General features: G+C 39.9%; 1 protein-coding gene across 2 annotated transcripts in view; it reads right to left on the bottom strand.

Annotated features, from left to right (window-relative positions):
- Window positions 1-15,679, bottom strand: part of UMAD1 (UBAP1-MVB12-associated (UMA) domain containing 1) — a 246,745-nt gene that overhangs the window by 69,740 nt on the left and 161,326 nt on the right. For both annotated transcript variants that reach the window (XM_052638830.1, XM_052638831.1), the window contains exon 3: window positions 5,192-5,265. In XM_052638830.1, coding sequence (XP_052494790.1) covers window positions 5,192-5,265 — 74 coding nt within the window. The remainder of the gene's footprint in view (window positions 1-5,191; window positions 5,266-15,679) is intronic.

The raw sequence follows: 15,679 nt of genomic DNA, 5'->3' as shown, positions 1-15,679 counted from the left end.
CATTTTAATGACTATTAAAAAAAAAAAAAAGAACAAGAAAACTCATCCCTACAGAATCTGAAGGCCTATAGCTTTGTCAAAAGACATAAAGCAAAATATAAAAACACATTAAAAAAAAGAGCGAACATTTCATTAATACATGTTCATTCTGTGCCTTTTTCAAAAGATCAATTTTTGTTCTCTAAATCACTGAACTATGAATTTCACAGGTAACTCAACAATCTATAAAAATGCAAGTAAGAAAATACAAAAACTGTACACACTGCACTAGACTGAGATGTCACCTCAAGTGACGTGAATCAACAGAGTCCCCCAAATCCTCACCTTACTCTCCAGGGAGCCCACTATTACGCACTTAACCATCTTAGCAAATGTTTTGCTGTTGTTGCTAATCTTACTGGTTTTACAACTGCTGTCTATTAAATTCCCTAGTACAAACTGGCTGTATGATTATTTTAGGTCTTCATTAAAAAATTTATATTAAATATGCGGTAAGCTACTTTGGTTAACAGAAGTTGGGGGGATATTAGTGTCACAGTTTATTATTATAAGCAATTTTTGTGTCTTCTGTCAGTATAACCACAGTAGTATCTCAGTACCACCAGCTGATAATAATCTTTATAAATCCTACTTTGCAGCTATACCATCTGTTAGTTATTATTTTATATGTGTCTCCATATGCATATGTGAATTAGTTGTCACTCAAGACAAACACACAAACGGAACTGTGGTTTTGTGGGGACTTTTTTATTGGCTTGTTTTTGTATTTTGTTATCTTTAGGTTAGTGAACTAAATAAATAAACATATTCTTCAGTCTTGGAGACCAAAACGAAATGCAAATTGCAGTTATAGAAATACAGACTCTCAGTTATAAGTCATGAGAATGTAATGTATAGCATGGGGAGTACAGTCAATAATACTGTATTAGCTTTGTATAGTGGCAGATGGTAACTAGACTTACTGAGCTGATCATTTTGCAATGCATACAAATGTTGGAGCACTATGTTGTACACATGAAACTAATATAACAGTGTATGTCAAATGTACTTCAATATAATAAAGAGGATAAAAAAGGCAAATTAAAAAATAATATTTGTAGTACAAATAAATTTAAGTTCAACAAACACAATCTAAAAGTATCTGCTAAAGCTGATTAAAATAGTCACCAAAACTGATGCAATTCTATTTAAAAAACTGATATTTCTCTATTCACAGCTCTCAGAATATACCTACAGACCAAAAAACAATCAGTAGTAAATCAGTTACTAATATTGTTCTAGTTTTCACAATATGAAACACTTTCCACAACTGAAGATTAGAAAAGTGACTAACTACTTACTTATATTGTTAATTCCTTGCAGAGATGAATCATGACAAAAATTCAAAACCGGTTCCCCACTGATCTGTGGGTTTATCCCCCTGAGCTGTAAATACCCTGGCTCCTACGGCAGCAGCAAACAGGAAGCTGTAATGTCATTACAACTCACCACCAAAATTTACCCAGAGAGGCAGCTACAAAAAAAGGAGCAGAAGGAGGCAGATAAACTTCCAACTGGATAATTAGTTCCAAATTATCACTTTCTCCTCAAGCACTACAGTCTAGTGACTTGATTTTAATAAGCTCAAATACGGGTTTACAGGAGCTTATATGCTACACACCGAAAACATGTGAATTCTGTAAAGAGTTACTAACGGGAATTAAGACACAGACTAAAGCACAACCTGGGAGAAACCACATTTGATAACTAAGTTCACTGTCTCCTTAAGTTATCCTATTTTAGGGAACAATGCTTTAGGATTATATTCAGGGAAAGCTAAAGTACAAACAGTAGTAAATAAAGTCATAATTAAGAGAAACCTAAAATATTTACAGAGGGGGAGTAAAGAAGAGACAGACATACTGGAGAAAGTATGATTTCCTGGAACGAATGCTACATTATTTTCAGTTTCATGAAGTAAAAAATCCCACTAATGATTTAATACAAATAAACATGCTGCTTTTCATAGGATCTTCTGTGCATTAAAATAAGTCCTACTCCAACTTTGTAAAATGTAGCTTATTTGATGCCCAAACCAGATCTCCTTTTTTCAAATATATTTCATCTAGAATTTCCATGATGTCTGTGGGAAAGCTGTACTTGGAGAGGCAACACAGGTTTTGAAGTTTACTTGAGCTATAAAGTGTAAGGGAAAATAACACAGACTACTTAACAAAATATTGTAACTGCCATTAAAACTACATACAGTATAGCACAGGCCAAGTTCCATTCGTTGTTTTTTTTAAAATACTTTATTATCTGTCATTGAGATCCATGTGTGGAAAGTAGTTTCAACCCATGATTTGCTTCTGTATGTCTAAAATGTTAATGAGGAATTTCATTTCACAGGAATTTGTATTAATATATAAAATTGCATAAACTGTAAAGAAATTTTTTTTTCATAGTTCAAAGCTCACCTAATACATGAAGCCTTTCTTGATTCTCACTAATGATGTTTCTTCCTTTACTGAAATCTCAGTTATCTTTGTAGTTACGGAGTTTAAGACATGTGTTTATTCCACCTTATATTATAATGACTTGTGGAGTTGTCTTACGTTCATGAATAGACTGAGAATTAAGTAAGAATCATGAAGTCTTACACAGTTTTATATCCTCTTTGCCCCATGTCCAACCAAATTCCTTGAGAATAGTAGTCAATCTACATATTTATTTGAATTCACTGAAAAATTCATTTGGGGACACTAAAATATACCTTCTCCAAAGGGTTCTTAGAAAAACATCATATATTTTGGTAACTAAGAGTGTTATTTTTAAGCTCTAGGGAACCTATACTAACTGATCAAATATGTTTTCATTATAAACAATATTTCAACATTTGTTGTATAGCCATTAAAAAGGAAAATAATGAGAGTCTTTCTTGCTAGGTACAATAGTTACATTTTAATCAGATGTATATCTTTCAAAAACCCAACTGAAATCATAATACTTCATCCTGCTAATGTATTGAATGTCAAAAATAATCTAAATTAATAGATTTATGATAACTCCTACGGCTTCCCAGGTGGCGCCAGTGGTAAAGAATCCACCTGCCAATTCAGGAGACGTAAGAGATGTGGGTTTGATCCCTGGGTTGGGAAAATCCTCTGGAGTAGGAAAGGGCAACCCACTCCAGTATTCTTGCCAGGAGAATCCCATGGACAGAGGTACCTGTGGGCTACAGTCCATGGGGTAGCAAAGAATTGGATACAACTGAGCAAATGAGTCCACACAGTGGGTAGTCAGTGGGCTTGAAGTCAAGGAGTGATGTGATCTGATTCAATTTCTGTCTGCTGTGAAGAGAACAGACTTAAGGGGGAAGAATGGAGGCAGAGAGTCCAGGTGAAATTGGTAGCTTAGGATTCTAGCAGTGCCCACATTGAGAAGTGGTTAGAGTCTGGATGTACCGGGAAGGAGAGGAAACAGGCCTTAACTGGTGGAAATGCATGTAGAGTGTGAGGGAAACAAAGGAGCCAGGGGTACCCCAGGGGTGTGATTCTAAACCACTCTTCAGAGGGTGACGCTATTGAACACTGATGGTGAAAACTTGAGCAGAGAGAAGCCTCAGGGTGGCAGGACCAGGGATCAATAGTTCTTCTTTGCTTAAGTAAAGGCTGAACTGTTTAGAAACTTGTAAGTGAAGTAGCTTCAATAATGAGCTAGTTTCAAATCTCAGAGGATCTATTCTCAAAAGCTTCTTTCCTTCAAAATTAATCTTAGAATTCTTCCTATCAATAAATCGACTTTTAAAAATAACTGAGTTCGGCAGACATTTCCACTGAGTCACATATATACCTAGGCAGTAAAACTGAAGTAATCATGGATGATTTCTAAACCATTCTGGTGGTTCTTTCCTAAAGCTCAAATACATCAACCTTTATTTCCTATCAAAGATGCTACTACCTAAGGTGGAAGGGAGATCTGACAGGGAGGGGATGTACGTATACATATAACTGATTCACTTCACTGCACAACAGAAACGAACTCGATTAACCCCCAATGAAAAAAACAAAAAGATGCTATTTATGTTCAGTATTCACTAAATATCTGAGTAAATAAAAGAGATCAAGATGCTTCAACAGATATACTGCAGATTTCTCTTTGTCCTTCTATCTTTTTTCCACCACTATATACTCACCCCCTTGCACAGTGCATTGAACCAGTCATTGCTTAATGAATACCACTTGCATGCATTAATAGAAAAAAACACACGCACTGTTGTATTGGAAATATGGCTCTTTTTCTTTTTCTACATCAATTTTACTTCCCAAGTAACTGCTTTTAAGTTTCTCTCTTGATTATAAAATATTTACTCACTGTGGAAAATCTAAACCCCAAAACCTTTCTTCTTAAGACGAATATTACTCTCTACTTGTAACTCATGATTGTATTCATTCATTTAACAAATACTTTAGACTTCCCTTTCTGTGCTAGGCTTTGTGGATACAGTGATGAATTAAACAGGCCAAGTGCCCTGACCTCACTCCAGTTGTATGCAATGCCCTCACTTCCTACAAAAAGTAGAGGTGTGTCACCATGCAGACCGTTTCAAAACCCAAGGATATCTCTTTCACTCCAATTGTTACCATTCTCTCAGTCTTAAAAATGACTATTTCAGTGATTCAATACGGTCAGCATGTTTCCACACAGACTATGAAAGGAAATAAACTACACTCTCAGTACTCACAAGGAGCAAATAATTTTCTCACGTGGAAAAAGAATAAAAACTCTAGTCTTTTTAAAAACTCTAGTCTGAACAATGTCAAGGAGTGTACTATGGTGGTGGAAATGCTAATGTAAGACAGTTCTGAAGAAGTTACTCTCAAGTCTTTCTCTCTAGGTTCATATATTACCTATTTATTCAAATGTATTAGAAAATAATCACTCAACAAAAATAATTTAAATGTTTTAACTTCGGTGTTCTATGCCTCTGTTTCCAACAGGAAGTTTCCACTTCCGGCACTAGGAAAAGCTTAGTACTTGGGAAATCACTGCTGCCCACCATACCTTGACTTTTGGCAGCTCACCTGTTCCCCTGGTACGTCGGCGCCTGTCTGCATGGCCAGAATGGAAGTGACTGTTTATCCTCAGAGGACTGTATTATCACAGGGACTGGTCTGGATTTACTCAAAAGGGCTCACTGAGCTCCACTTACCTCCAAAGGCTGGTTGTCTTCTGCATCTGAAGTTTCGCCTCTTGCTGCCACTCTTTGCTCATGTGCTGTATCTCCTGTTAGACAAAGAAAAAAACACAAAACTTGACCACGCCATTGAGGCCAAACTGTCTACGACTTATCTGAAATATCTTCTGTTGCTAAATACAGAATTTGAAAAATTTTCAAATAACTCAGAAAATGAGATTTAAATAAAATTTTGATGTACCCAAAAAAATGAAGTATCTTCTGCTATTGTATGTTCACACTGTGGAGTAAACAAATTAATATTTAAGAATAGTAATTTTATAGAGGTCACAAAAATCATAAATACAGAGACATACAATCTGAACCAGAAATGTATCCTGCTTTATACAGGTTTGCTCTGGAAAAATCAAGTGAATTTATATTTTGTAAATCAAGTCATATTTCAAATAAACTAGGAAAGCTTATAACTTAAAGAGATAAAGCAAATTACTTTCAAACATTAGACATCTAACATGAATGTCCTCTAAATGTGTCTTTTAAGAAGTTTTACTCTTTATAAGGGTTTATTTGTGTCTCTGTAGATCGGCCTCAGAGTATGTATGTTTGTATGTAATAATTAACCATATGTCAAACCATTTTTACAACAGGAAAGAACAATGAACAAATTCATAAATTAGCATTTAGTTAATAGCCTAATTCCTAAAGGTGGTGCCTGGGTGGGTTATATTACTAAACCAAGCTGGTCACTAGGTTGCCTCTAAGGACACAGGACAGACAGAAATATAGTCAGGTCAGTACAAGCATAATTTAATGTATTAATAGTCTATGTTAATTTATTGACTAATACTAATCATCTGTGATTAACACATGGTAGGTAAAGAAACAATTAGTCTACTTGTTAAAAGCATAATGAGAAGTTAATCTAGTAATCTGCCCTTCCCATAAAGTTAGGCCAGCCCAGGAATGTCCACAAGAGGGAAGATTACAAAAGCCACACACGATGACTTGGCTGACACTTAGGAATTTGTTAACATAGGGAAGGTCACAGTCTTCACTGGAGGTAACAAAGTATGGAAGTCTGGGCTGGGTTTAATTTTTCCATAGTGAAACACAGAAGTTTACCAATGGCTATAATCAAGAAAGAGCCCTATACAATTTTAAAGAATTAATTAAAATTCTGTTAAATTCTAAAACTATTAAGCAAGAATTAAGTTGGTAGTTTACTGACATAAGAGAAAGCAAACCACTAAATGTTTAAAATCCAAGCACATCATGCAATTCCAGCCTACAAGCTGTGTTCTCAAAGCCAAGTATGGCAGTCATACTGTTGGTCAGAACCCAGCATATGGCAGGTGTTTCATAAATACTAGCTGAGTAAATTATTGAACTTCTATCTATAGTCTCTAGTCTATAAAACTGTGATAATACTGTGCATGCGTGCTTAGTCACACAGTCGGGTCCAACTCTGCAACCCCATGGACTATATAGCCCACCAGGCTCCTCCGTTCATGAATACTACAGTGGGTTTCCATTTCCTCCTCCAGGGAATTCTCCTGACTCAGGGATCAAACCCACATCTCCTTCACTGACAGGCAGATTTTTTACCACTAAGCCACCTGGGAAGCCCATGACAATACTAACTAGTATGTAATAAAAGCTTTATTTTAGCATATAATTAGTCTTTTTCCTCTAAAACATATTTGTGAAACTTAAGAAGCAAATTTATTAAATACCATTCTGATATATTGTTACCAGTGGTTGGTAATTGGGGCATAACTTGATAGATTTTAAAAAGTTAATGATTTTTTAAAAATCATGCTGAAACAAAAGGATTAGGAACTCAAATTACATCTATAGGATAATAAAGTTAATAGTCATTAAGTGAAAAATTACGTCAACTTACTTTTATTACTAATTTTGACTGATTTTTTAAAAGTTATTATCTAAACTGACCATTTATTTGCACATCGGGAAGAGTCTTATTCTCAGAAATCCACCTTCTCTCTGAAAGTTAGGGATAAGCAAATCAACCCCCAGTTCATGGATGGCAAAACCAACCACAAGTTGTTTAGTTTGCTTGGGTAAAGGGAATGAGACCACGGAGACCCCAGCAGCATAAGCAGCCAAGGTAATGCCAAGTCCCTGTACACTGAGTCAGGTGTTTAATAACTCACATGCCTGAGGTTTAGAAGAAAGTATATATCATCCAATATGAAAGGTCATTTACTCTTAAATTTTTTTTTAACCTTTTAAAATGATTATAGGGCCATCTCCTAGCCATATAAAGACTGTATTTGGGTGAAATCATTCAAGTCTATGCTTCCTTTGCCAATTTCTGATTTCAAGGCAAGTATCTGTACCAAGTACAATCTCTGATTTCAAGGCAAGTATCTGTGAGATGCACTCATCTCACATGCTAGTAAAGTAATGCTCAAAATTCTCCAAGCCAGTCTTCAGCAATACGTGAACTGTGAACTTCCTGATGTTCAAGCTAGTTTTAGAAAAGGCAGAGGAACCAGAGATCAAATTGCCAACATCCACTGGATGATGGAAAAAGCAAGAGAGTTCCAGAAAAACATCTATTTCTGCTTTATGGACTATGCCAAAGCCTTTGACTGTGTGAATCACAATAAACTGTGGAAAATTCTGAAAGAGATGGGAATACCAGACCACCTGACCTGCCTCTTGAGAAATCTGTATGCAGGTCAGGAAGCAACAGTTAGAACTGGATATGGAACAACAGACTAGTTCCAGATAAGAAAAGGAGTACGTCACGGCTGTATATTGTCACCCTGCTTATTTAACTTATATGCAGAGTACATCATGAGAAACGCTGGGCTAGAGGAAACACAAGCTGGAATCAAGATTGCCGGGAGAAATATCAATAACCTCAGATATGCAGATGACACCACCCTTATGGCAGAAAGTGAAGAGGAACTCAAAAGCCTCTTGATGAAAGTGAAAGTGGAGAGTGAAAATGTTGGCTTAAAGCTCAACATTCAGAAAATGAAGATCATGGCATCCGGTCCCATCGCTTCATGGGAAATAGATGGGGAAACAGTGGAAACAGTGTCAGACTTTATGTTTTTGGGGGCTCCAAAATCACTGCAGATGGTGACTGCAGCCATGAAATTAAAAGATGCTTACTCCTTGGAAGAAAAGTTATGACCAACCTAGGTAGCATATTCAAAAGCAGAGACATTACTTTGCCGACTAAGGTCCGTCTAGTCAAGGCTATGGTTTTTCCAGTGGTCATGTATGGATGTGAGAGTTGGACTGTGAAGAAGGCTGAGTGCCGAAGAATTGATGCTTTAGAACTGTGGTGTTGGAGAAGACTCTTGAGAGCCCCTTGGACTGCAAGGAGATCCAACCAGCCTATTCTGAAGGAGATCAGCCCTGGGATTTCTTTGGAAGGAATGATGCTGAAGCTGAAACTCCAGTACTTTGGCCACCTCATGCGAAGAGTTGACTCATTGGAAAAGACTCTGATGCTGGGAGGGATTGAGGGCAGGAGGAGAAGGGGACGACAGAGGATGAGATGGCTGGATGGCATCATGGACTCGATGGACGTGAGTCTGAGTGAACTCCGGGAGTTGGTGATGGACAGGGAGGCCTGGTGTGCTGCGATTCATGGGGTCACAAAGAGTCGGACACGACTGAGCGACTGAACTGAAGTGAACTGATCTGCACCAAACTTTTAATTTATGTATGTATTCAGTTGTGGCGGCTCTGGGTCTTCACCGCTGTGGGGCTCTTCTCTGGCTGCGGCGGGCGGGGGCGACTCTCCGTCTGTGGCGCGTGGGCTCCTTTGCAGCGGCCTCTCTTTTGCAGAGTGCAGGCTCAGCAGTTGTGGTGCATGGGCCTAGCTGCCCTGGGCTATGTGGAATCTCAGTTCCCGAGGTCCGGGACTGCACCCACGTTCCCTGCACTGTCAGGTGGATTTGTAACCACTGGGCCGGCAGGGAAGTCCCAGACCTTTCCCAACACCTCCCTACAGCTTGAATAACCAGGAAGGCTGTCAGTCAGCGTTCTTGACACCACACAACACATCTCCCTGGGAGCACCTGTACAATCACCGGTTACTGAAATGCCACATTTGGCGATACCTCAAGACAATAACTGATTACTAGGGAAAATGCGACCTGCAAGGTTATTCTCTATAAACAAAGGCACAAAATGAAAACTATACAAACAGCAAATAGAAAAGAACAGGTCACAGTGAAATAGGACCATTTTCTTCTCACTGAAGAAGTATTTTATCCGATAAAAATTCAATTAGTTCCTCTAACTTGTTATAACCCATATGAAAGTAAGACACTTCAACAATAAAAATAAAGATGCATGAGATGAATGTGAAATGATGCTTCAGCTTTCAGCCATGAGTTAGTTCTAATTTCTGTGCTGTGTAGACTCAGCAGGGCTTCCCAGGCAGCTCAGTGGTAAAGAATCTGTGTGCTAATGTAGGAGACACAGGTTTGATCCCTGGATCTGGAAGCTCCCGTGGAAAAGGAAACAGCATCCCACTCCAGGATTCTTGCCTGGAAACACCATGGACAGAGAAAGGAGCCTAGCGGGCTGATAGGATCGCAGAGAATCAGACATGACTGACCGAGCATGCACCCATAGATTCAAAACTTTCATTTGCAACTCAGCTATTTAAAAGGAAAAAGACAACAAAAACAGACCCAAACTATTACATGTAGAATGGATATACGCCAAGGTCCTACTGTATAGCACAGGGAACCATATCCAATCTCCTGGGATAAACCATAATGGAAAAGATTATTGAAGCAGAATCTGTATGTGTATATAACTGGGTCACTTTTCTGTACAGCAGAGACAGGCACAATACTGTAAAGCAACTATACTTCAATTAAAAAAAAGAAAAAAATTCATAGTATTAACATTTCATAGATTTATAACACCACAGTTGATTCTTATCCCCACTTCCCTCCTCCCTGACTTTACACTGTGGGCTTTCTTGACAGTTCAGACGTTTAAGAATCCACCCAGGTTCGATCCCTGAGTCAGGAAGATTCCCCTGGAGAAGGGAATGGCTACCCACTCCAGTATTCTTGTCTGGATAATTCCATCGACAGAGGAGCCTGGCAATTTAAAGAAGAAAGGCTTTATGCATACTAACTAAGCTCTTTCAGAACTTAAAGGACTGAAGTGAAATTTCATGTGTATTTCAGCCTAGTGAGGCTAGACAGGAAACATTTTAGGTTTCTCTGTCAAAACTTCTCCAGTCTACCACTGTAGCTGGGAACAGCCACAGATGTATAAACTGCTGAGTGGAGCTGTGTTTCGATGAAATTTTACTTACAAAAGTGGGTTGAGTCAGGCTGTAGTTTCCAGATCTCTATTTTAGAGCCTACCTCTTCCAGGATAAAAAGCTGAATTATGCTATATAAGGAGGTGAGAAAGGGCTGGTGATGAGCATGTCTTCATGATCTCATTCTACTGGGTGACCCGGGTGGAGGGAGAGGAGAGATGTGATGAAGAATGAGCACCAGGCACAAGGGAAAAGGAAAGAGGAGCCGCTGCCAGCGATGCCAGGGGAACCTGAATGCCTCTCTGGATCACCCAGAGGAGCTCTCTCTCGGGGAGGGGGTGGTGGGTGAGTCAGGGAGTACACTCACTCTTCAGGCCTCCTTCGTGTGGAGGAAACCCTAGTTACTAACATCCCCCCAGTCTCTCCCTGCATTCTTGTCACTGGGCTGGTGATGTGGGAGGGCAAAGCTAAGGGGGTTCTTCTTGTCTCACTCCCCTCCCCACTCCCCTCTGCTCTGACCCTGCCCAGGGGCCCTCCCACTGGAGCAGGGCTGCCCCAGCCCAGCACACTCTGTGACAGGGTGGAGGTCAACCTAATGGGGTTCAGAACAGGAAACCCATTTGCTTCTTGACAGAAGCCACATTCTTCAACACCAGCTTTATAGGCAATAAAGATGAGACTCTGTTCTTCATCTGTCTTTATTTTTTTTAACTAAACTGTCCAGATCTTATCTGGGTAAGGAGGGTGGTATTACTGGAACACCCTAGAATCCAGGACAGGAAATGGCCTGGTGTGGCCAGCACTGGAGCCTGCCTACAGATGAAAAACTCTGAACACAGAAACCTGTTTTCTCTCTTTCATTATAGAGGGATTATCTAGAGCTTCATATCTGAGAACGCAGTCTTCAAAACACTAGTTTCAAGGGGTTCCCATGGAAAACATGGCTCTCTGATCAAAAGTATGAGGAGAAACCTACCAAATGCATTCCCTTCTGATTGATTTTCAATGTACTCTGACATAGTAAAGGCTCTGAAAAATTCAGTAAAGAAACTAAAAAGAAATTTTCACCATGTTTTTGACTAGAAAACCACTTTATTCACTCTATTAAAATCCTGCAGCGTGTCAACACTACAGGAAATGCTACTGTAACATTTCTGAAGTTAAAATTGAATATGAAATATTTTTACTGACTTTTAAGATCCTCCACATTGTCAAATTTGTTATTTAGTTCCTGAGCGTTCATTTTATGCAATGTTAACTCACACTTCTTTTCCTTTAGATGACTCTTTTTACAACTCCCTGTTAATTCATTCAGTTGCATTTGGGGCAGACTAGCAGATTGTGACTGCATTCTACCGCATGATTCTGATTCCAGAATAGCTGATCGTCTACGGAGGAGAAAAGGATAGCCAGACACCTTGAAGACACAGGAGAAAGCCCCAGTGCTCAGAAACATCCCCCCCACAATTCTACCAATTAGAGATTCATTAGGGTTAATGAGCTCCTCTTTTAAAATGCAAATACCCTGTGGGAGTGTTTGCTTATTAGTCATTCACAGAGTGAAGTAGTGGAAAGAACAGTGGAATGGCCTCTCCATTAACTCCTTTTCATTCCTCAGTCACATACTCATTACCCAAGGAGGCCTGGCACAGTGGCAACAGAATGGCTTTGGAACTGACAGAACTCAACCCAACGCCTTTACCAAATCCATGACCTTGGGCACATTACTGAATTTCTCAGAGCCTCAATTTCCTCATCTGAAAAATGGGAATCGTGACATATAATAAGGCATTATGGTGGCATTAGTGGTAAAGAATCCGTCTGCCAATTCAGGAGATGCAAGACACACAGGTTTCGATCCCTGGGTGGGGAAGGTCTCCTGGAGGAGGGCATGGTAACCCACTCTGGTATTACCGCCCGGAGAATTTCACAGACAAGACAGCCTGGCGGGCTACAGTCCATGGGGCTGCAAAGAGTCAGACACAACTGAGTGACTGCATGTGCACACACAGATTAAATGAGAAAACATGCTAAACACTAACGGCAGAGAGGAAGACGGGAGACGTTGTGAATAGCTGTTGCCATGATCTTCAGCAAGGAGAGGTGAGGGAAGTGCTCTCCTATAAACTCATTTAGTGCCCCATGCAGTGTGGCGAGGTCCGCTTTGTAATAGCCATTTAAGGATGGCAGACCTGGTGTTGGAATCCAAGTCTGCTGACAGCACCAAGTCATCATGTACCACCACGCAGCTTCTCAGTACTCAAGACAGGTTATCCAACTCGGTTTCATACACATTATATTTAAGTCTCCTCCAGTTCCGTTCTGTTTTGAGAATATTGTCCACACGCTCCCTGTTTTCCACTATAATGAAGAAAGGAGGGACAGAGAGAAAGCAGAAGGACTAACTGCCAAAGCTGTGCCATGCCCAGGAGCCTGCCGCTGTCAGGCCAGGACGCTTGACGACGACAGTGACCCCACAAGAAGCCCAGAATAAAAGCACCTAAGCCATGGAGAGGGGACCGCAGTCAGCAAACACGCAGAGGGAAAGGTTCAAGCCAGTGAGGAATTAAAGAAAAGCAAATGAAAATGGCACCAAGAATATATTAAATGCGCATACCAAGATTATGACACCCAAATTAGCTAAGGATGCTGACAACTAACACACTGGCATCATTCTGATAAATGTAGTTAACACTGTTGATTCAACTGTATGTGAGAGGGGGATAGTTTAAAGATAATTCTACACACACACGAAGAGCTCCTGAAAAGAATTATAAATGACTGTTAAAATATGGAGAAAAATTAAAATTAAGGGTTCAGTAGAACACGCAATGCATTTTATAAGATATTAGTGTGACTCTCAGTGGTAAAGAATCCACCTGCTAATGCAGGAGACTCGGGTATGATCCCTGGGTTAGGAAGATCCCCCAGAGAAGGAAATGGCAACCCACTCCAGTATTATTGTCTGGCAAATGCCATGGACAGAGGAACTAGGCAGGCTACAGTCCATGGGGTCACAAAGAGTCAGACACGACTGAACAACGGAGCATGCGTGCACACACACAGTGTGAATCTTAATTTTAACACATATTTATATACAACTTTTAGGCAACATAATGGATTTTAATTTATGACTGCTATTAAAATCATACAGCTAAAATTTTGCTTACTGCACGGCAAGCTGAAGGTCACAATGGACACTTAAGGACATCTATTCAAGGAAGTAAGAATACCCGAAAATCCAACAGAAGTCAGACTCAATGATCAGTCCTCCCGGCCTGCTCTTAATTAATTCATCCCACGATTCCAGATTTCTTTAGTTCTGAGTCTTGTTACTATGTAGCTATGGGTAAAAAATTTTCTGAAAGATTTCAAGCAATCCAAAACATCAATTAAGAATTTAACACTACGTTAAACACATAAGCCCAGGCATTTCTTTAGATTGGAAGACTAGACACTCAAAAGGCCAAAGTAATTTTGTGCTTCTACATTTGTAGACTATTGTATCACGCTATACAAATATGCCTTCAAAAGTGGTTTGGTTTTTTTTTGATAGCTTTCCGAAATCAGAGTAAATTTATACCCTGCAAGAGTATGTTGGGCGGCTCATCATTCCTGACCCTGGATCCCAAGATGCTGCTGAAAGAACCCACTATACAAAGGTTAGCTCTGAGCAGGCCGCTGACTACACATCTCCAGACCCCGCTGCAAACAAACAGGACTGATAAAAGAAGGATTTTCAATGTGTAGGGCTTGAAACCTAAATCTATAAACAGGGAAAAAAAAAAAAAAAACAGGCTCACTCTACCAGTTTATCTGGTATCCTGAAACAAAGACTCAAATGTGCTGCCTGTTGTTGGGGAAAAATGATGGCACTGATCCATCACCAACAATGCAACTGAGGCAGAGCTCACTGGCACCAAGTCACTCACACGCGGGAGTGTCTTGCCTCCTTTCCAACCAACAGAATAAACTTGCAGAGTTACTGGCTGGGGTCAGAAGTTCTGCTCAGTCAGTTTTCCACATAGAAATAAGGGATACCATGAGATCAAATGTGTGCTCCACCTACAGCATCCATTGGTCCAATCAGAGATAGTAGGTAGATAAGCTGTCAGTGTCTTGAAACTGAGTTCTGATAAGGACCAAAGAGTTGTAGTGTAAGAAGTAAAGCTGCTCAGTCGTGTGCAACTTTGCAATCCGATGGACTGTAGCCTACCAGAGTCCTCCGTCCATGGAATTTTCCAGGCAAGATTACTGGGGTGGGTTGCCATTTCCTTCTCCAGGAGATCTTCCCGATCCAGGGATCTAACCCAGCTCTCCCTGTAAGTAGTGTACGAGAACAGTGCAAAGAAAATTTCCAGCAGAAACAATAAAAGCAGAACATGAAACATACTACAATCAGCTTCATGTTGTTTCATTCATTCAACAAATATTTGCTGAATACCTATTATGTTAGATAGCATCACTGACTCAGTGGACATGAATCTGGGCAAATTCCAGCAGAGAGTGGAGGACAGAGGAGTCTGGCGGGCTGTAGTCCATGGCAAAGAGTCGGACATGACTCAGTGACTGAAAGCAACAACAATCTATTCCGTGCCACGTATCACACTGGGTACCATGTGAACTATGGCGATACCAGCCCTGCCCTCAGAGCATTTACATCCTCAGTTCAGTCGCTCAGTCGTGTCCGACTCTTTGTGACCCCATGAATCGCAGCACGCCAGGCTTCCCTGTCCATCACCAACTCCCGGAGCTTACTCAAACTCATGTCCATTGATTCAGTGATGCCATCCAGCCATCTCATCCTCTGTTGTCCCCTTCTCCTCCCACCTTCAATCAGTTTGCATCCTAGAGGAGATTTTTCAGCCAACAAAATGTAATCACAAAAGCTGGTTGTAGAAATTAGCCCCAAACTGAAAATTATGGGAGTATCAAATCAATTAAGGAATAGAAATTTCATTCAAAGCACACCGTGGGAAAAGTGGCCAGTCATAACAAGAGCAAGCTTCGTATTAGGGCTTTCTTTCCACCTCAGCTCCTTTCACTAAAAATAAAGTATATATTTTGTCAGCATCATTACTTTAAAAGGAAGAGAGTATTTCTGAAAATATACCATATTATTTGAAGAAAAGTTGATATTAAAAATGAATCACTTGCAAACCACAGATCACAACTTAGAAGCAAAGCCACGTGTGACAAATGTGATGAGGTGGTGTGACGTTATCCTA

Source organism: Budorcas taxicolor, chromosome 4, assembly GCF_023091745.1.
Source record: "Budorcas taxicolor isolate Tak-1 chromosome 4, Takin1.1, whole genome shotgun sequence".
Classification (NCBI taxonomy): Eukaryota; Metazoa; Chordata; class Mammalia; order Artiodactyla; family Bovidae; genus Budorcas; species Budorcas taxicolor.
The sequence above is the reverse complement of the archived record's forward strand: the minus strand, read 5'-3'. Positions and strand labels throughout refer to the sequence as shown.